Raw genomic sequence first — 21,675 nt, forward strand, 5'->3', positions numbered from 1 at the left:
TGTACTATATACGTACTTTGTTATGTGTACTATGTACGTACTTTGGTAGGTGTATTATGTACGTACTTTGTTATGTGTACTATGGACGTTCTGTGTTTGTTGTACTATGTACGTACTGTGTTTAGTGTACTATGTACGTACTCTTTTGTGTACTATGCACGTAATGTGTAATGTGTACTATGTACGTATTTTGTTATGTGTACTATGTACGTTCTTTGTTATGTGTACCATGCACGTTCTGTGTTTGCTGTACTATGTACGTATTTTGTTATGTGTACTATATACGCACTGTGATTTATATACTCTGTACGTTCTGTGTTGTCTGTACTGTGAACGTGTAATATGTACGTACTGTGGTGTGCACTATGTACGTACTCTGTTTAGTGTACTATGTTCGTTCTCTTTTGTGTACTATGCACGCTATGTACGTACTGTGTTATCTGTACTCTGTACGAACTGTGTAATGTGTACTATATACGTACTGTGATTTATATACTCTGTACGTTCTGTGTTGTGTGTACTGTGAACGTGTAATGTTTTGACGGATACCATAGAGTAGAAGTCCTGAGTGTAAATCACATTTCTATTTAGGTTACAGGGGATTTATTTAGGTGTTTAAGAACGATTTTTATGTCTAAGGAACGAAATAAGTGTGGTTTTATCAAATGTCATTGTCTACGTCTAAAATTCGTGTTATGTATTTTTAAAGGTAGTGGAATAAAACATTGGTATTGTCAATTAACAAGGGAAGGAATTGATATTACATTTGTTCTGATAATGATTTATGCTTAGCGACTGTGATTTGTTTCCTCATCTTTTTTTATTTATTTGTCAATGTGAGATTTCATAGTTTTTTTCTCATTGTTGGAAAATAACTCCTATAACAAAATAGGTATAAATTCTAAGGTAAAATATGTCATCGAATATACATTTATTTTGTAATACTTATTTTACGTATTCTCTCACCTGTACGTTGTTGCAATAGATGACGAGTCCAGGTGATTCAGATCCTGGATAACTCAACAAAGCACCCACGGCAAAATCTGGTGTTTTGGTTGTATATGTTAAATTCCTTGCACGACAATCTGATGATAAAGTATCCTTATTGGTGGCTTTCATGTCATGCTGTACGGATCCTGAAAACTTGAAACTGTCCTTTTGTTGATACTGGTGGACATGTTTTAAAGTTTAAGTTTCTGTTGTGGAATTGAAAAGGACGCATAATATAGTTCCGAGCACGAAAAAGACACAAAAAGTACACACATCTTTGTCGACAGCAGAGACATGGTCACTACGATAGAAAATCTTACATTCAAATAGAAATGTCAAGAAGTTACGTTTCTTTCTTGACTGATGTTCGACAAACACTTTGTCGTTACTTTAAGTCATTGTAGCTGCAATATTCCTATTGATCAGACACCCTCCGATAATTAGCCAGATACATTTTGTAACAGTTTGCCCATGCGTAATACGTTTATTGTCAGACAGCATCATAGGTATGTGTGAACAACATATTGTAGTTATGTGATATGCCCAAGATCATTACAGACTAGTACAGAAAAACTATTGTATTAAAAAGGTTGTCAGTGTTTACTCGTCCATACTGGGCGGGATTTATCGTTATTGAAGGTTCCGCCCGTAGACCAGTTGACCTTGCTTACTCATTCCAGTATCACAACAGCAATGCATCTCATCGATGTTTAATGTACCCTGGGAAAATGGAGAGAAGTTAGACAGACTTAGCCATAGCATGTGGCAGTACTACTACTGCAAAAATTCGAACACCAATTCGGTTTTATAAAATGCGTTGTTTAACGAATCTTCCTAGATTCATGATACTCTACCCATTTCTCTGCGTTTGTAGGTGATTTTATGGCAGGCCCCTGATGATGTTGAGGGATCGCTTAGGTTAAATATAAATATATATATAAATATAAACTTAATTAATTTAACAATTATGAAACAGTTATTTCAGCTTATATTAATCACTCTTGTTAACCGGGATGTTAGCGCTCGGGGACTTATTGTGGAAGGAAACCTGAGTACCCGGATAAAACCCACGTGGTCGGGCAGGTGACCCCGTACCTTTTAAGATCCGATCGGGGAATCGAACCCCGGTCGCCTTGGTGAAAGGCAAGTGCGCTATACACTGCACTACCCGACGCCCGATCGCTTCGGTTACTGAGTAACTGTTTCGATAGTTTTTTTTTCTCTCATTTCTTTCCATTTCCATTTGTGTTGCCATGGTTTCTGTTTTGGTCTTATCGTTGAACTCCGGCTCGATATTTTTGAGACCTTATATTAGGTTTTCTTAGTTTTAAACAATAAGGACAATTACGGCACCAGTGGTGCAATAGAAGACCACTAACAGCAAGTCGTCTGCCAATTACTTCTTCAATTTGTAGAACAATATATTTTAAGTTTGAAATAGTTATTTTCAAAATAGCGGCCATGGCAGCCAAATTTGATTTCTGATCGACCCGTAAAAAATCAGTCTTTGTCAGGACCCTGAGTCGATCATTCCTACCAAGTTTCAGTTCAATCGGCCCAGCAGAACTTGACTTTAAGTTTGAAATATTATTTCAAAATGGCTGCCGTGACGGCCATATTATATTTTTGATCGGCCCGAAAAAACCCCACTTTGTCAGGACCCTGAGTCGATCATTTTTTCCAAGTTTCAGTTCAATCGGCCCAGCAGAACTTGACGTTGAGTTTGAAATATGTTTTCAAAATGGCTGCCGTGACGGCCATACTGGATTTCTAATCGACCCGAAAAATAACAATACTTTGTCCGGACCATGAGTCGATCATTCCTATTTAGTTTCAGTTAAATCGGCCTTGCAGAACTGGACTTTAAGTTTGAATTTTGTTTTTTCTTCAAAATGGCGGCCATATTATATTTCTGATCGACCCGGGAAAAAACATCACTTTGTCAGAACCCTGAGTTGATCATTCCTACCAAGTTTCAGTTCAATCGGCCAAGCAGAACTTGACTTTAAGTTTGAAATAGGTTTTTTTACAAAATGGCGGCCATGGCGGACCTTATTAGATTTCTGATCGACGAGAAAAACAAAAACACTTGGTCAGCAAGATGTCAGTAACATTCCCATGAAGTATCAATGAAATTCCTTCGCCAGTATATCAGCTTGAGTAGATAAGCAATTCCTACTTCAGGATTCTGATCATGTGATCGGTCGTCATATCACCTATCAAAAACTGGAAATGACGTAGGCTACCAACGACACTAAACGATGGAATAAGCAGGATAGCAATCAAGCACGTCAAATTGCATTAAATTGCCATCAGAATTTTGACATAAAAATGTAACGNCATCCTTGCTATTTGCTTAAGCAACATTAAATGCACACTGAAAAAAGTACAACAAATCTTTACTTCAGACGCAAATGAAATGACTGCAGCTTATCTCATAACATACAATTGTATGTATTACACCACGTGTTTTGTAGCCCAATAAGGAAAGCACTTCTGTTTATTGATTATCTAAAGGTGCAATCCAAAAGAACATCGTGGTTATAGAAATGTTAAGTACCAAGAAGCTTAAGATTTTCGACGAACATCCTACATTATTTAATGTCGATAGTGACGGTACACCAGGACATATTGCTGTCGCTGTCATTGATGATGACGAGGGTACAGATCATGACCTATTGGACAGAGAATTAGAAGTGTTTCCACAACCGACAGGGAAAGAGACATTAGACGATGTGTCAATAGGAGAAATAGTGACTGAAGGACAGAAGGTGGGAATGACAAGAATTCTGGAAGAGTTTCGGGATGTACTTACAGATATTCCAGGAGAGACTAATTTCGTGGAGCATGATATTTTGACTACTTCGAGAGATCCTGTTCGGGTGAAGCCATATCCACTTCCATTTAGCACCAGGGAGACTATCAAAAAGGAGATAGATAAGATGTTGGAGATGAAGGTAATCGAGCCATCAAATTCGCCATATGCTGCACCTGTGGTGATAGTAAAGAAGAAGGATGGCACGAACCGGTTCTGCATCGATTTCCGCCAACTCAACCGAGTAACCATTTTTGACGCAGAACCGATGCCTAACACAGAGGATATGTTTTCTCGGCTTGGAGGTTTCCGATACTTTTCGAAGTTGGACCTCACCAAAGGGTATTGGCAGGTACCGATGGCTGAAACAGCGAAGGAGAAGACCGCGTTCATCACTCCAGTGGGACTGTTTCAGTTTCGTGTGATGCCCTTCGGTCTGGTAAACGCCCCAGCGACATTTTGCAGACTGATGAGGAAAGTTCTAGATGGGTTGCGAAATGTCGATAGTTTTGTAGATGACATTCTGATCTATACGCATTCCTTTGAAGATCACATGTATGTTCTTAGAGATCTGTTCCGGAGACTACGAAAGGCGGGATTGTCAGCACGACCAACAAAGTGTTTCATAGGATATCGATCACTGGAATGTCTGGGGCATGTTGTCGGTGACCAGAGATTGGAACCACAACCTGAGAAGATAAGTGCAATTGAACAAGCGCTGAGACCTGAGACAAAGACACAGTTGAGATCATTCCTTGGTTTAGCTGGGTTTTACCGGAAGTTCATCGCAAACTTTGCATCTATTGCAGTACCTTTAACGGAGTTGACCAAGAAGGGGTTCCCAAATAGATTGGAATGGGGTGATAGTCAGGAGAAGGCATTTGAAACTTTGAAGAGGGCATTGACAGCAAAACCTATTCTAAAACTTCCTGATCTCAATGAGGATTTCATCCTGAGGACAGATGCATCTGATACCGGATTAGGGGCGGTACTACTGCAGATTGAGGAGGGTTTGAAGTTACCTGTCGCGTACGCGATTAGGAAGTTGTTACAGAGGGAGCGGAATTACGCAGTGGTTGAGAAAGAGTGTTTGGCCATTGTATGGGCTGTCCAGAAATTCGAACAATACCTGTACGGGAAGGAATTTGTGTTGGAAACAGACCACCAGCCACTCACCTACCTACAACGCTCGAAAACTGCCAACGGTCGTCTGATGCGATGGGCTCTACTTCTTCAACCTTACCGGTTTAGAATTCAGGCAATTCGAGGAAGTGACAATATTGGGGCCGACTATCTCAGTAGGTCATAAATTCACCATGATTGTTAAGTCAGTATTTCCAATGCGTCGTGAATGAACTAAAAGTGTAACCACTTTCTTCGGAAAGGGGGGATGTGTCACGATCGCATATTGGTAGAGGAATGTTGTATATATATATTTATGTTAGTATTGATAATGTATATTGTTTTATACTTATTTGTATGAATCTCGGTTTTTAAATATTCCCGCTTCGAGGTAAGTATGCGTTTGCCAGAGCGTCCGAGAGTGGTCAAAGTACTACACGAGAGCCGATCTGTCCAAGATGGACGTGTATGTCAACGTGCCATAAAAAACCACCCGGACTTCAGACACATAACACCTGAGATGTGGTAAGTCAGTATTATAGTGATTTTGTTGCTAATTATACGCTATATATGTTGCATCAGTTACTGGTGAATGACCTCGTAGTTAGTTTTGTAACAATAAGTCCGTATAATCCATTTTGTTTTCATTGATGCTTCTTCTGTAGAACATTTAGACAGCAGTAAATTGATTTGATGACAAGAAATTGGAAAATAGCGCAAAAAACAAGCAACATATCACGAATGACAAATGATTGAACACTATCTACAAGTTTTATAACGACGATTCCATTGAGTGGTACGTTGGTTTAATGGTTACAGCATCAGGTCTCCGTGCATTTTGCATTGCTGTTGTGGGATACGCTCGGCCAGACACACTGTGTCACACTATCACAAAATGAGTATTTGTATGGCGATAAATAATTCCTAAATGATTCAGAAACAAACCAAACCAAACCAAAGAGCTGATATTAATCAGTCTCATTGGATCAATCTTAAATTACTCGCTATTCAATCAATACTGGTATAAAACAGAGAATTATCAAAGACGGAATGTTACAAAGGACCTGAAGAAGTTCTTGCAAAAATAATTTCTTATCAAGAGCAAAGACAATGACGTCATCTGTGATAGATGCACAGATTCAGAATTAGGCTTCCATCAAAATCAGAACTTTCAACCTCCGTCGAAGAAAAGATATATAATTATGTTTCATATAATAAATTATGTGTAGAAACTGAAATACAATATTACTTCCGAGACATACCTTTTGTTATTATATTAATTTTGAAGTATTCCATAAACATGCAGGTGCCACCTGACAAGCAGGCATAATGGCAGCATCAACACCCATATGGATAACGGTATAGTGGAACATTTGTTGCTGGTAGGCTGATGATGTAAAGTCACATGGCAAATGTAAATATATACTATTTGTTATTAAACTCATGATTAAAACCCATTTTTACTGTCTCCGATATAGCGTTGCTATGGTATAAATATGGTTGCTATGGACGTTTTTGGTATTCAAATGACAATACCAAATTATTTTCGTTTTCTTATCCTAATACACTTCAATGACAATTATTAATTGTCAAAGCTGAAACGAAACAAAAAGGTAAGAAGAAAATCTGTACATTTCTGTCGTAAAAATGATCGACGTTGCTAGGGCTGTTGTTAAGGACTGCAAATCCCCATTGATAAAAAACTATGTTTTAAACCTATTCCCATTCATACAAGTATGTGGTATAAATATAAATACGAAAACAATCCAAGACAGGGTCAAAAATGACCCTTCGTGAATCTACTCCTTTAATTAATGTGCACAATGCGTCTGTTTTTACCGATGGTCTGAGTGGTTTAAAGGTGACTCATTAATATGTACCGCCTCGATTGTTTTATGAGAAATTTCGCTGCACACACATAACAATCACGACATCGGTTTTTAAGGCACAACATGAGCAGTGCTGGGATCGTACCTATAGCCTTCACGATAGCCAGATGATCAGCTGTATGTGTCTAAAGGAGTTCCTGGATAGCAGTTTAACGCCAAACTTCAGATAACACACCTTAATACCTAGTCAAATGACCCATACATTGTCTGATATAATACCCTTGCCCTTCCTCTAGTGTACATGTACGTTACAGTGGATTCATGCTCTCCCAATGGTGTACACTCACAGTGGACAAGCTGGATATCTCATTATAGGCTTGCTTCTAGCCAGTATGTTCCCACATAGAGCTGTGGCGGGTTGCTATGCCTATTTTCCCAAAGCTATGATCCGCTAGTGCGCGCATCCAACCATCCATTGTTATGACGCGTCCTCAGGTATTTAATTGTATACATGTAGCTCTATCGGATCCCGTGTCTAAGAATAGATTATTGTAAACAGACGAATTGAAGGCCATAGCTATTAATACATGCGTTTCACGATAAAAGACTCAACAAAATGGTTATTTCGCGTTATGCTGTGTGAAACACAAGATCGTACAATTATTACCATTACTACTGCCTACGTCATACTGTTACCTGTTTTCTTAAAAAGCACACATCGTGATTTTGTTCTTCTTGCATCTTGGAATGGTAAAATTACATATAATTTTCGAATAGCATGTCTTACACATGTATGTCGCTCCTTACTTTGTGCTGCAATCTTCCTGCATTTAACTGTCTTCGACGATGAATGTTCTAGCATGTTCGGTAATATCTTTGCGATAATAACAGTTCTTACTTTTTGCTTTGCTTTTTTTTATTCTGACCCATCAATCCCATATATTTTGTATCTCGGCATCATTTGTTTGTGTTTAAATAATAGATAATATATACTAGTGCCAATTGGAGGGTAAAACAAATCATAAATATTTAAAATTACGTCTTAACTGCAAAGCGTAACTGTACTGTACACGCGTACAGGGATTTGTTGATATGTTTCCATAGAAGAAAAATCAATAGGTATATCATTAAAATATCAATAAAATGTTCAATTGATTTGAAAAATATTTATCATTTAATTAAGGAAAATTATTCGCATGCCTAAATATTTTTTAAAAAAGTGGTCTCGGTAACAAATTGTTTGTTTCTAAAGTGATAATGACGTTTTAAATCTAGCTTTCACCTTTCCTCAATACATATATACACTATAGGGCATCGGTAATGATTGACGTTAACCGAACACTGCCATACTGTCAGCGATAGAATTGGCTATACTTCGAGTGAAATCGAGTAACTCTCATCTGTTGTCACAACAGGAACTCTAAATCAGACATCATCTGTTGTCACCACAGGAACTCTCAATCAGACATCATCTGTTGTCAAAACAGGAACTCTCAACCAGACATCATCTGTTGTCACAACAGAAACTCTCAATCAGACATCATCTGTTGTCACAACAGGAACTTTCAATCAGACATCATCTGTTGTCACAATAGGAACTCTCAATCAGACATCATCTGTTGTCACAACAGGAACTCTCAACCAGACATCATCTGTTGTCACAACAGGAATTCTCAACCAGACATCATCTGTTGTCACAACTGGAACTCTCAATCAGACATCATCAGTTGTCACAATAGGAACTCTCAATCAGACATCATCTGTTGTCACAACAGGAACTCTCAACCAGACATCATATGTTGTCACAACAGGAACTCTCAATCAGACATCATCAGTTGTCACAACTGGAACTCTCAATTAGACATCATCTGTTGTCACAACAGGAACTCTCAATCAGACAGAGTGTTTTGCTGCAATAAGCTAGGAAACCATGTGTATGTGAGCTCACCATAAATCGACTGTGGTGCTAGTACATGTACCTTAGGTTATATGTGGGAGTCGACGCTGAAATAATCACTTGCTGAGCGTAGGAAAGTGGCTCTATATTCTCTGTTTAGGTATTTGGCGTAGATATCGAATTTTGCAGGTATGTTGCAATTTGGGGTAAATGTTTAAATAATCTTAGAAATGTTGACGCCATAGTGAGAAAGAGCTATAAATCATTTAATGCTGTTTGGTCTCAGACAATTATTTAGTATAGCCACTTACTGGGTTACAGTATGTGGTAATCCGATCCGATTAATTTTATTAGTTATCAGATGTTCTAAAACAATTAAATCGCAGTTTCTTAACTCAATCTGCTTTAATGTATATACTGAAAAACGTTTGAGTTGACAAACATCAAAACCTGATTATCTTAGACATTGCCGGGTCGGTAAAATTAACAAATTATCGGCTAAACAAAATATGCCTTACATTGTATTATACTGCTTTTATTTGTGATATAAGAATACCCGAGTTCTTAAATTGACCCTGACTGGACACATTTAAAAATGGCTGTGGTCAAAGACTTTAGTAATAGGGTCATCTGTATTCACTTCATCTTTCGGGAAACTGGAAAGAAATTGTTTTTAATTATATATGCTCGCCATGGTGAACCAAACTAAATTACACACTTTTGCTCTAGATCAATCCAAGTATCTTGGTTAGCACACACTTTTTGCGTTGTATAATACACACAATTAAAAAATAAAATCCCTAGCTCAATTGCAAATATTTATTTCGATTTCAGAAAACATCATACTTTCTAAGACATAAATGTAAGATAATGTACGTGTATACAATGACACGATTGTCCTAGAGCAAGGCACGTGCACAATAGATATTTTAGGATCCATACCCTAATGTGTTTTTTCGTATATACATTAACCTTCCCTTGATTTCATGTTGGAAATATCTGTAGCACAAGTGTATGGAAACATTTCTGTTGAACAGGTACATGTAGCTCAGATGGTAAGAGCGATAGTACCACGATCATAAATGCGGGGTTCGAATCCCAGTCTAGACCTGCTAAATTATTACACTCTGAACATGGTTGTTCATATCGTCTTCATTATATTTTTCATAAAAGCCCCGTAAGGTATGATTTATTAAACCTATCATCATCCCGGTAAATCAGTAAACATTGCATAGTTTGTCAGTGATACATTGATCCTTGGGCATCTCTAGAAGCGATGTCTGTGCTGTAGTATGCACGTGTTATGGCACTAACACCTAACCGTTGACAATAACGACCTATGATAAACACAGCACTTATACAGCATTTAGCATATACATCGATGTACGTACTTTACACACCACTATATAGTAACTTATGATAAACTTCCTGTGATATGTTCACAGATGTGGTAACAAAACAGAACAGAACCCAGTTGGTCAAGAAGTTATTAGCTTAATCGGGGATTAGCGCAATCTGTTGTATATCTTTAAACACAAACTCTAAATAAGTTAAAACTTCACAGAAAGCTATATTTGATTACAGAAAACAATGTATGCAAAATAAGGATTTACCTTGAAATATTTTAGGTTAAAAACGTCATTAAACAGTGATTAGGTTTATCATCTTTTGAACAACTGGGTCAAGATTGCATAAAAATAAGAAATGTTATGGATTGTCAGCTACAATAAAGTTTTGATGTATCCACGTAAATATTCAGATACAATTTGGATAGCAAAACATTACAATTCTGATATGGTATTGATATTACATAGTTCAGTAATACTGAAGTGTCGCAAAAATATAATTCGATAACATAATGGCAATACAAATTCAATTCCAAAGAAAAATTAGCATGGGGAGCATTGTAAAAACATGTACGAAAATGAAACCCCAATTTTTCCTGAAGGGTAAGCGTCTCTTGCTTCATCGAAGTAAGGAGTAATGATCGATACAAATATTTAAGAATGAATGAACCATTAAGCTACAATAACACAACACATATACATGTATATTGCATTTATGGATCTAGTACAAAACATTTAAACAATATATAGTGTTTGCATTTGTTTTGTAAAGGAAATGACTGCCGTTGTTCAGAAATCTAAACGATGATTAATTTTCTTAATCTATCTTACGTTATTATGTAGAAAATCAATCAGTGTTGTTAAGACATTGATACTGTTGAAAGATAAAAAGTAAATGTCCTAATGTACACACGTACACAACCTCCCTTGAATTGAAACACACACTCATACACCCTCCTCATCTTAAACAAATCTGGACTGACACAAAATGTATTTAAAATTTCATATAAAGTCATGGTCAAAAACAAAAGGTATATATTGCAATTTTGACTTCTCTAGAACATCGTAAAACTTCACTAATAGTGGGGTATAAATTCAAGTTCCACAGTTTGTCCTTTCCGCCCTTTTAAAATCACAATAAACGTTCAAATGATGTCAATATGATCTAATTATAGTCCATATGTTAATGTACCCAGTCATATCAATCTCGTTTTGATGAGTCATTTATTCACTTTTTATAAACGTTTGAATATGCCAATTTATAATTCAGGATCGGTTGTCATACTGAAGCTGTATTATTTGTAATATTGAAAGCGATATTCACTTCTTTCCTCCGTTCAACCGATCTTTTTTCCCAGGGCTACGGTTCTCGTTTGTTTATATAAGCAGCAAAAATAGAATCAGTTGCTGCCGGTGAACGTTAACATGACTGGCATATATTTGAATATCTACGGTAGCAAATGTTGATTAAGTCTTATGTTTGCATCCAACAATATTTACATCAACAGGTATTAAGCACAGTTGCATTGTTGACTAACTTTTTCCTGACATCACAGTTTTTGCTTTTGAAGGGTACTGTTATTGTTTGGAAGTGAATCATGCTATATGCAGTATTTTGATTGTTCGTTTGTCTTCTTCAGATAATGTGTTTTTATGCTGAGAAACGCAGACGATCTTCTGCCTTGAAGATACATGAAGGTTCCAAGGAAAAGACACATCACAATCATTGTATGTTTTCAAGTCGTCACCATTCAACGACAAAGTGAAAATTTTCCCCGAATCCCATGACGTCACCATAAGCTGTGAACCTGTGACACATATCCCAGTGCAGAAGCCTATTCGACCCTCGGCGACCTTCCAGAGAGTTGTTCCGTCAAAATCCAAGCATCTGATATGCGGATCGGGATAGGTTTGATCAGTTATGAAAACTTTCTTCTTCGATGAGATCAGTGTAAGGTAAGTGAACTTCGTCCTTGCGTAAGATTCCTCTAAAGTATTCATCCAGACCTCGCCATCGGTTTCAAATAGTTGCAAGTCGGAGCTGGAGCATACAGCCACATGTTCTTCATCAGATGCCACCGCCTTACATGCGATATTTGTCTTTAATTTTCGATCGACTTCAACGAAGCCATCTTGTAGTACGTCACACTTCATGAGTTCCCGCGTGTCTGGAATCGACATCATCACGTGATCTTGAGTCGAGGAAATTGATGCTACGTCATACGGTGCCGGATGGATGTTGGTTTTACACAGAAAATCGAGGGAAATGCTAAAAACGGACACAGCCTCATTCGTATGGTCAATAAGAAGCAGCTTTCCCGATGGTAGAATTGCGATTCCTGTTATCCATGACGGTTTTCCTTGGAAACGAAGTTTGACTTCTTGTACCGGATTCTCCTTATGACTTTGAATAAGCGATTGATCTGATGCTTGTGTTCTTTTCCTTGTTGCGTCTTCCGTTTCCTCCGCTGACTTTTCTTTGGTGTTTTTCGCCTTTGCAGCGTCCTCTTGTATGTGAAGTTTGCCAAAACAATCAAACTTGGCAACAAAGTTCTTTATGACTGGGTTCATGATGAAAGCTATCATCTCTTGCGTATTTTTCTTCTCTGCTTCCTCAATCATAAGTTTTGTACTCTTGTACTCGGATTGAACAGCGTCGATGAAATTATCATCAATATTCTGTTTCTTATCAACCATTTTCTGAATCCTTTCTAGTGAAAGCTGTGATTTTTCAAGGCATTTTTCTAATTTCCGTTTGTCTTTCTCCAACTTTGCATAATTTTTTGTTTTTATCTTTGCCAGTCGAGTAAGTGCTTTCTCTTCATGTTTGTTTAGCAATTCATTGATTCTCTTTCTCATTGATATGATATCGTCTCGAACGAGTTGCTCTGATTTTGATAAAGACTCCAATGTATTGCGTCTCTTGTCTATTAAGTGCTCAATCGAGTTACATTGCTCGAAAAGAAGGTCCATGTGTTGTTTAACGCAGTTTGCTTTCGTTGAATTGCTTGATGACATTTTCTTCGTTTTGTTAATATTAGAACGTGCCTCTTCTCGCGTGATGACGTCAGCACAACGTCGATGTTTAAGGAAACACAAAGAACAGATAAACTGAGCATGATCGGCACAGAAAAATTCGAGCTCTTTTTCTGGATGATCTGCACAGGTTTCTGTAGTTTTTCTTCTTGGTGTTTTATAGGCATCGATCATTGTACTCACCACGTGGTTATTTTCCAGCTGATCTGCCCATACTTCCGGATTATTTCTAACATTCGCAGGCACAGAAACATGACGTCGACAGATTGGGCAAACATATCCTTTTCGATCCCCTGTTTGAATTTTTTTCTCGGTTATAAACCTTTTTATACATTCCCTACAAAATGTATGTAGGCAGGGTAACGCTTTAGGTTCCTCAAATATTTCAAAACATATCGTACATGTGATTTGATCCTCTGCTGTCTCTATGATGGCTGTTGCCATTGTGACTTTGACGTACTCCACAGCCACAGGGTCTGAAAACAAAAATATCGATTATTCAGTTTTGCAAAGGTTTGAACGTTTGCAGAAGGATGTCATATATGAGTAACTATACAAAACCATCGGTTTTTTATATAAGAAATTAATGTTACAGCAGAAATATATTTGATATTTCGCTTTGAAGATGGTTTATGAGATTTTGATTTGATTCTACAGATTTATAGGTCTCGATGAGATTTATGAAAAGTATTCTCGTCATTAATAGTGCAATTTATGTAATAACGTTCATTTTATAGAATAGGAAAGTAAACCCTCTTACAGGTTATATTACATGCACACTTCTAGGATATCAATTGTGGAGTATCAAGTGTCTATATAAATAGACAAAAGGCACGGTAGTCTAGTGGCAGGACGCCGGGCTCGTGACCGAAGGGTTGTGGAGTCACGGCACGACACTGTGTCGTACCTTTGAGCAAGATACATGTACTTTACTCAGCTTGTTCCAGCCTACTGGTTGGGCAGTGCTAAAATTATTTAATGCTAGCTGTGAGCGCCGAAATGGTAGCACCGACAGTACGCTCCCCAGAGAGTTGAAAAAGAAAGTGGCTGGTTGCAAAAGCCCCATAATTACGGATATCAATTTGCGACCGATTTGAGACGACCTACGAACTAGGTTATGATAAAACGGTATATAAGAACCTCGAATTACAAGACTGTATCATTATTATAACAGATAGCATTCAGCAAGGTAAGATAAGTAACACATCTTCTACAGCACTTATAACAGAAGTTTTATAATCCTCTGCTGTTTGTGCATATTTGAACACTAAAAAGGGTTACATATCGTAACTTATTACTATATTTTTCATATGAAATGTATTTGTGAAGTAATTAATACTTCTAGACTTGAATATAATCATAAAGTTAGCTAAAGCGAGTGCGGATACAATGTGAGCATTACGTTAATACATTACAAATGTACCTGGTAGTGTTAACAGCTGAAAAATATATTATGACTTATCCATAATATTATTCAATTATAGCCTTTGGCTGAGGTCGATACCTGGATTTATCGACCCGAGAAAAGATATATTGACCGAGGACGCAGTATATAATATATCTTTTCTCGGGTCGATAAATCCAGGTTAAAGGCTACAATTGTTTTTTTTTATTTTACAAAACAGTAATGTAAGCAATTTGAAAAAAAAAACACAACAAAAAAGCTTCGGATGTGAGACGGTGCATTGTTTGGAGACACGTCATAATTATTTTTTCAGAAACACCCAGTCCTTCAACAAAAATCACGCGCTCCAAGTCAATATCGGTTTTTATCGGTGGACACGTGATGTACTCCTGGCCAATCACTTGTCGGTAATAATATGAAAAAATAATAAACCAACATAAATCAGCACACCGTGTAGGCTGTTTATCAATAGTGAAACTTTACTGTCAAAAAACCCCACATACATGTATGCATTAAAAAGATACATTGAGATAAAAAAAGGATCTGTTAAAACGAAAGAAAACAAGCTTGTGGTAAAAGTCCAGCAGATTAACGTCAAACAACAAATGAAATAGATATATTATATCATTATGGACTTTAGTGCTGGTGAATATGATGTGATATGAATAATAAACAGTTATATTAACAGAGGCGAGACCGAGGTCAATATCACTTTGTTAGGTTCATATCACATCATATTTACCACCACAAAAGCCAATAACTGTTACTATATGTTTCAACAATACAATTTGTATTGTTCTGGAACGAGACTACGTGTAAAATTAATCCAGGACGGAATACATCAGTTCAGCATTGTAGCCTTCGAAGATATCGTCAGGGTACTTTTCCTTAAGATAAACATGTAGGACACGCAATGCGTGTTCGGTGGCCTTTTTATGTTAAACATTTAATCTTCGAGTAGTTTTTGGAAATGTTACGAAGACGAAGCGTTCGCCAGCAGCCATCTTCTTTTGTCGTCTGACAGATCGCGTTCCGGTGTCACTGCGCATTCGCTACGACAGGTAGGGGCTATATTTAGAAATCGATATTCAGCGCATAAACAGTCTATATGAGTTTTTGGTAATAATAATAATAATAATAATAATAATAATAATAATTGGAGAATCGTATATACAGCTGTATCACAACCTAGTTCGTTGTTCGTCTCTAAGCGGTTAATACATTATTATCTGTGGTTATAGGGCCTTTGCAACCAGCCAATACTTTTCTCAACTCCCTTTGGACCATACAGATGGTGCTGCCATTTCGGCGCTCACAGCTATTATTCAACAATTCTAGCACTGTCCAACCACGTACTCATTCACAGCTGAGTGGACTGGAACAAGCGGAGTAAAATATCTTGCTCAAAGATACAACACATCGAGACGGGACTGGAACTCGGAATCCTTCAGTCACAAGCCTGACGTCCGACCACCAACTACTGTACCTCCTATGGGGCACGGGAGTCTATTATTGAGAACTGATCACGTGTATAGGATCCGACCAATGTGAATGCGATAAATCGTCAAGCCTATAATAATACAGAATATGAAACGTATGTTAGATACCATCAATATATCGCTTAATGCGAAATTGCGGTAGACTGCATTTTACTACTCACTTATCTACCCTAGTTTACAACTTAGGACCAGACATCTAAGTGATCAAAAATAAGAGTTAATTATGTTTCTAAATCATCAATACCTTTATGATATTCTAGAGACGAGGGCCAGTCAAAAGGATTTGACACGTATGTTATTTTCTGTCTTTGAAAGTTCAGCATATTAAAATATGAACAAAGTAATGGTTGGGTTCTCTAATAGCATTTCGTATCGTTAAACAAATTACATGTAACAAAAGTTTTGCAAGCTTAAATTACATTTATGAATACTTTACAATTCACACACACACACACACACACACACACACACACACACACAGAGGGCATATACTTTGTATATAATACAGGAAAGGGGAAATTACCCCTGTCGATTATTACTACACTAAAAGATCAGGGGAAATAACTCCTGCCGATTATTACTACACTGATATTATACAAGTATGGTATTTATATCATACAACACAACTTATTTTTAACATAAAGTGTTATTATATCCAACTTCGATTAAAGTAAAGCAGTTTTAGTACCACAAGGATATGCAAATCTGTAAATAATTTCATATTCAATCGTTAAATCAAGAATCAAGGAATAAATCTTTGTACACCTGACCCTTGCATGTTAAAAGGGATAATATTCTATACAATGAAGCGTACAAGGACCTACTGAACATTTGTAATGCACGTGTAGTGTCTTGCACGAGGAAAAGGAAAGGAGAAAGACAAAATGGTCTGAAGATCTAAAGTAATGAAATGTCAATGATCGGTTATGGCAATATACAATGGAAAAGGTTGTATTGCTGTCAGAATACATTCTTACGTGCATTTTACACTGAGAGTCACCTGCTACTTCATCTATTTATAAAACTTAAAACAGAAACATGACACTTCATATATGCAGGTGTACTATACAATCAATCGCATACACTGCCTACGTAAAGACAGTGATTTGTATAGCAAACATACAAATAAACTTGCATAAATTGAAAGTTTTTTTTTAATACCACAGCCAATTGACACCACGTGCGTTGATATAAATTATAAGTATACACTGCACGTATCAATGTGTTTCATACCGAACACAGTATGACCACATATCTATATATAGTATACAAGATGTACATAGATATCGATGAGGTAATCCAACATCCAGCTGTGACAGACACTTACGCTATAACATAGATAAAACTCTGTTATTCTGTTCCACAATAAAATTTCTTAATATATGTTACTATCTAACATATAATTAAAAATCGGATATATTCCTTCACAGATACAGTCACTTAAAATTATCTTCTAAAGAAATTATCTTGCTAACGACACTTATCACTGTGCTTAATTTCCTGTTATCAGATGTATGGTGTAGCATACTGTACATTACTTTTTGCGAACTGGAGTTGTCCCCCTTAATCAACGCATGCATGTTTTGATGTCCAACGCTACCAATCGCTTTATGTCATCACAGTTACCATGTAAAGCTGTTATAGCTTCCAATACAAGGTGATATACACGCACAACATCACAATAAGAACACAGCCATTATTCTGTTGCCAGGCACAACAGACAACACTATTACATCAGTCGCTTATTTCACTGACACATACAATATATATATGAGTCGCTCATACAATGTATTCGTGTGAAATATATCAGGATGTTAGCGTTTCTACTTACCTGTAATATACCTTAACGATCTGTCCGTACATACAACCGTCGAACAACATTCCCAGGTTTATAAGTTGTCCATGTACTAACCACCGCCCATGCTAAATATTACGAGTGTAAGTGTTGAAGTGTATGTGTACTAGTATCAGTCAGTCGGTCGACTTCCCTGTTGATCGATCCGATTATTGATTTTTAAAGCACACTATACTCTCCTCGAAAGGCGTGAACCAGTCGATGCGGTTTTAAACTACCCTGGATAATACGGCGACAAATACAGACCTGAATTAAATACCTCGTTACGTTTCAGGTGTACACATGTGAAATGACATCCACGTCCACACAAGGACACATGCCTTGCTTACTTCAGTCGGTCATTTAAATGTAAACAATTTTTACAAGAAATTCAAACAGGTATTTGATGCAATGCAATTATTTTAATTGTATAACATCCCGATGTCTTAGGTTAGAAAATGAATACACTCCTTTTGTTCAATTTGACGAGACTTACTCAAATATGCCTACTTTCATAACTCTCTTGTTGTAAGTAAAACAAAACAACAAAATATAATGGACCAGTTTTTTCATGTAGCTTCTCCTAGGCTAAATGCAAGTGGCTATTAGCATGCGAGGTACGACCTGGGCAACGAATCCTGTTTAAATGATAAACATACTGATGTTTTATCAACCGACATCTAAAATTACCCGGCTTGAAAAGCGTTAAAAAATAAACTGCATTTTACCGTATGTGTTAGTATTGTTCGTGTGCACTCAAACATAGTTTACATGAGAAAACAATATATTTAAATACACGTAGATATATTTGTTCACAGTTTTGTTGCATGTAATGCGTACACGAATAACTATTTGTTCACAACCGTTACTCACATGTTGGTCTTTAATTCACTACAACTCCCGTTTACCATATGAATAAGCTTAACGAGGGGGATAGCGATAACCTAAGCCTAAATCATAATTAATAACTGTTTATGTTTTCTATGTTGTAGTATTGTTTCGTAGTGGCAGTTTATCTCTTTTTAAATGTTGTGATATGAAAGTTTTACATATATGTGTCTTGAAAAAGAGGCGGATTGCCCTGAACGTTTGCCAGATTCCTATGTCTACATTGTCGTTATCATTTCTTTACCATAGTTCTGACTTCCTGATAGCAGGTGGTAATGTGGGACACACAACGACGATTCGGTCTCCGACCGCAGTGATCGTGACGGCTAACACATGGTAGCATGATCCTTGTTATAAAATAACTCATCAATAACAAAATTAACATTTTTACGTGATACTTATAATATGAGTTGTTTAATGTATTAAACATACAGTATGAAATGTGATAACCATACAACTAAACTAAGTTACTCATCTATAATTAAACTGATATACTTTAATAAGCAAAAAAACCCATCAATTTCTAAACGGATTAAGACAGCATTTTATCCCATTCCGTAACTTTCATACTAAAAGCTGAATTTCAATTTCTGCTCTCTGTTTAAAAGATGTGTTGGAGTAATAAATGAATCTTCTGGTAAGAAATGATCAATACTTAAACAGAAACAAGACAGCTGTTGTTTATATTCAATCAAATACGAAATAGAAATTAATTTAAGACAAAATATCAAGAAAAGTTTAATTTAACTTATTTTTTATTGTGAAAATTCCACCCGATTGGTTTTCAAAATTGGTAAAACCCGAGGCTTTGCCGAGGGTTTTGCAAACTTTGAAAACCCCGAGAGTGGAATTTCCCTATCCTATACCATTGGGCATGGAAGAGTATTTTTCTCTTTCATTCCAACCACTAGAAATAGGGTGTAAGATATACATATCCTACGCTCCTTTTTACCCTGGACAGCTCTATCTTACACACAGGGAAATGAGAGAAATATCACATTCTTACTGTAAGTTTGATGTATTTCGGCATTACTTTGTGTGAACCAGGAGTTGTCCCCCTTAGTCTATGACTCATTTTCTGTACATGCTCAAGTTTTTTTTTCTACAAATTCAAGTTCTTTATTACTTTGAATCTTTCGACTCATTAGTTACAAGTAAAAAAAAAGTTCAATATTAACAGTGCAAAATACAAAAAAACCAACAAATATACAACATTACACAACGTTACACACCCTTACTAAACAATTTCAAATAGAAACAGTATCATATGTTTGGAAAGTGCAACTAAGCTATTTATGATAATTGGGTTCTTCTCGAATTTGAAACTTTAAATATTTCCCTTAAATTCGTTATGTTTTTTTGTATTTTTCTCACCCAGTAGTCCTATCAATTTAAACATGCTTGGATTTTTTAATGTAATAAGTAAACGCATTTTCAAATGTGTGTACACCGCTTCATAACACTTTTTATAGTAAACAGTAAAATTTAACCACAAAACAACTTCAACACAACTTCAACACAACCTGCTATATATATATATATATATATAACATGACATCAGTAAGTGACAAGTATTACGAAATCTGACAGGTGTTACATGATAACACCTGTCACTAGTTTAAGTAATGCATACTCTGTTGTAATTTATGGGGACATTAACGGGTCTACCTATATGTAAAATGCAATTAGATTTTTTCGACACGTACAACCGACAAACGAGTTTTCTCTGGGATTTATCAGGTTATCAATGCTTTATATTATGTCTTTTCGTGTCAAAATCCATTTTGTCGATCGGGTTATTGAGTTTGAAATGATATTTTATTCCCTTCAAAATGAGTGAACCTTTCGACGCAGTTTGTGGTAGATATCATATTTCTCGCCTGTGTCAGCTTTGACCATAAATAGTAAATAAATTGAGAAACAGGGCAAGACTTTCAAATTATGATTATGTACCATCTTTATTACACAAATACTTTTGTTATATTAATGACTTACAATTCATTTAAGAGTAACCAACTATATTGTGACAGAATAGGTAAGGAGCGCGAAAACGTTGGAAAAAAAATAGCAAAGCCCGCATTGGTCAGAGTTGATTATTTTCCAACATTTTTGAATCCTGAGTAATATACTCTGACATACTCAGCTGATATATATGAAATGTAACGACGATGTGTTACCTGTCTACGTCTACTTCTGTGGCTATATTATACAACGTCACTTGATTGTGCAATTATTAAAATCATGTTGTTCTTTTGTACATGCAAACATTTGTCACATGATTAATTTTACAACAAGCTGTGGGTTATTATCATTTTTGACGCCGTAAGTAGTAACATCTTATGTCTGTTTAATGCAGATATTAATGGTAAGGATTATAGGTGTCTCGTAATCTGTTGATTCACCTGTTATATAGGAGCAAGCAGAAGAACCAAGGAAAACGCATCGTACCCGCTGCCTGCACGAGACCCTTCACCCTGGGGAGATTGAGCGACTTTTTATATTTTATATAGCGGTTGAACGTCAATAACTTTTGACAAGATACTTTGATAAAAGACTTCTTCTCAATGTTTGGGTCTAAAAACATCACAGACTTCAGTTAGAGTCGTTTATTCTTTCCTTAATTTGATATCCAACAGATCATAAATACTGATGTCTGCTTTATAAAATTATGCTTATTTCAATCAAAAACATCCGTTTATCCACATCGCTCGTCAACACATGAAATCAATACGCGGATGTGTTTTATAAGTCGTTATATCAAAATATATGCGTGTGAAGCATCTGGTGGAATGATGCATTTGCATAAGTTTCTAGAAAATTACATCAACTCACATGTATTTCCGTCACAAACCCCACGGTAATTAACCAATGAAAAGTGTCGTGGTATTATCATATATTGTCCAAGCATTGATAAGGTCATAAATGCACATAAAGACATATGATTCTTAATGAGGCACGTCATGCACATGTGTACGATTTGGAGGGTTTTAACAATGTTACATTGCGAGAGATAT

The 21,675-nt window shown here is 36.5% G+C and overlaps 1 protein-coding gene across 1 annotated transcript; it reads right to left on the reverse strand.

The window, feature by feature from the left end:
• Nucleotides 1-9,469: 9,469 nt before the first annotated feature.
• LOC110441180 (tripartite motif-containing protein 7-like) lies at nt 9,470-17,957 on the reverse strand. The gene is made up of 2 exons (XM_021484277.1): nt 17,771-17,957; nt 9,470-13,511 (listed from the first exon to the last, which is right to left on the reverse strand). The coding sequence occupies exon 2, from the start codon at nt 13,477-13,479 to the stop codon at nt 11,596-11,598; it is 1,884 nt and encodes a 627-aa protein (XP_021339952.1). The 5' UTR covers nt 13,480-13,511; nt 17,771-17,957; the 3' UTR covers nt 9,470-11,595.
• Between the last annotated feature and the right edge of the window lie 3,718 nt (nt 17,958-21,675).

The sequence above is a fragment of the Mizuhopecten yessoensis genome, unplaced genomic scaffold (genome assembly GCF_002113885.1).
Source record: "Mizuhopecten yessoensis strain PY_sf001 unplaced genomic scaffold, ASM211388v2 scaffold715663, whole genome shotgun sequence".
NCBI lineage: Eukaryota > Metazoa > Mollusca > Bivalvia > Pectinida > Pectinidae > Mizuhopecten > Mizuhopecten yessoensis.

Bases quoted from the DNA above. Each gene is read 5' to 3' on its own strand.
- LOC110441180 (XM_021484277.1), bottom strand. From the start codon at position 13,479: ATGGCAACAGCCATCATAGAGACAGCAGAGGATCAAATCACATGTACG.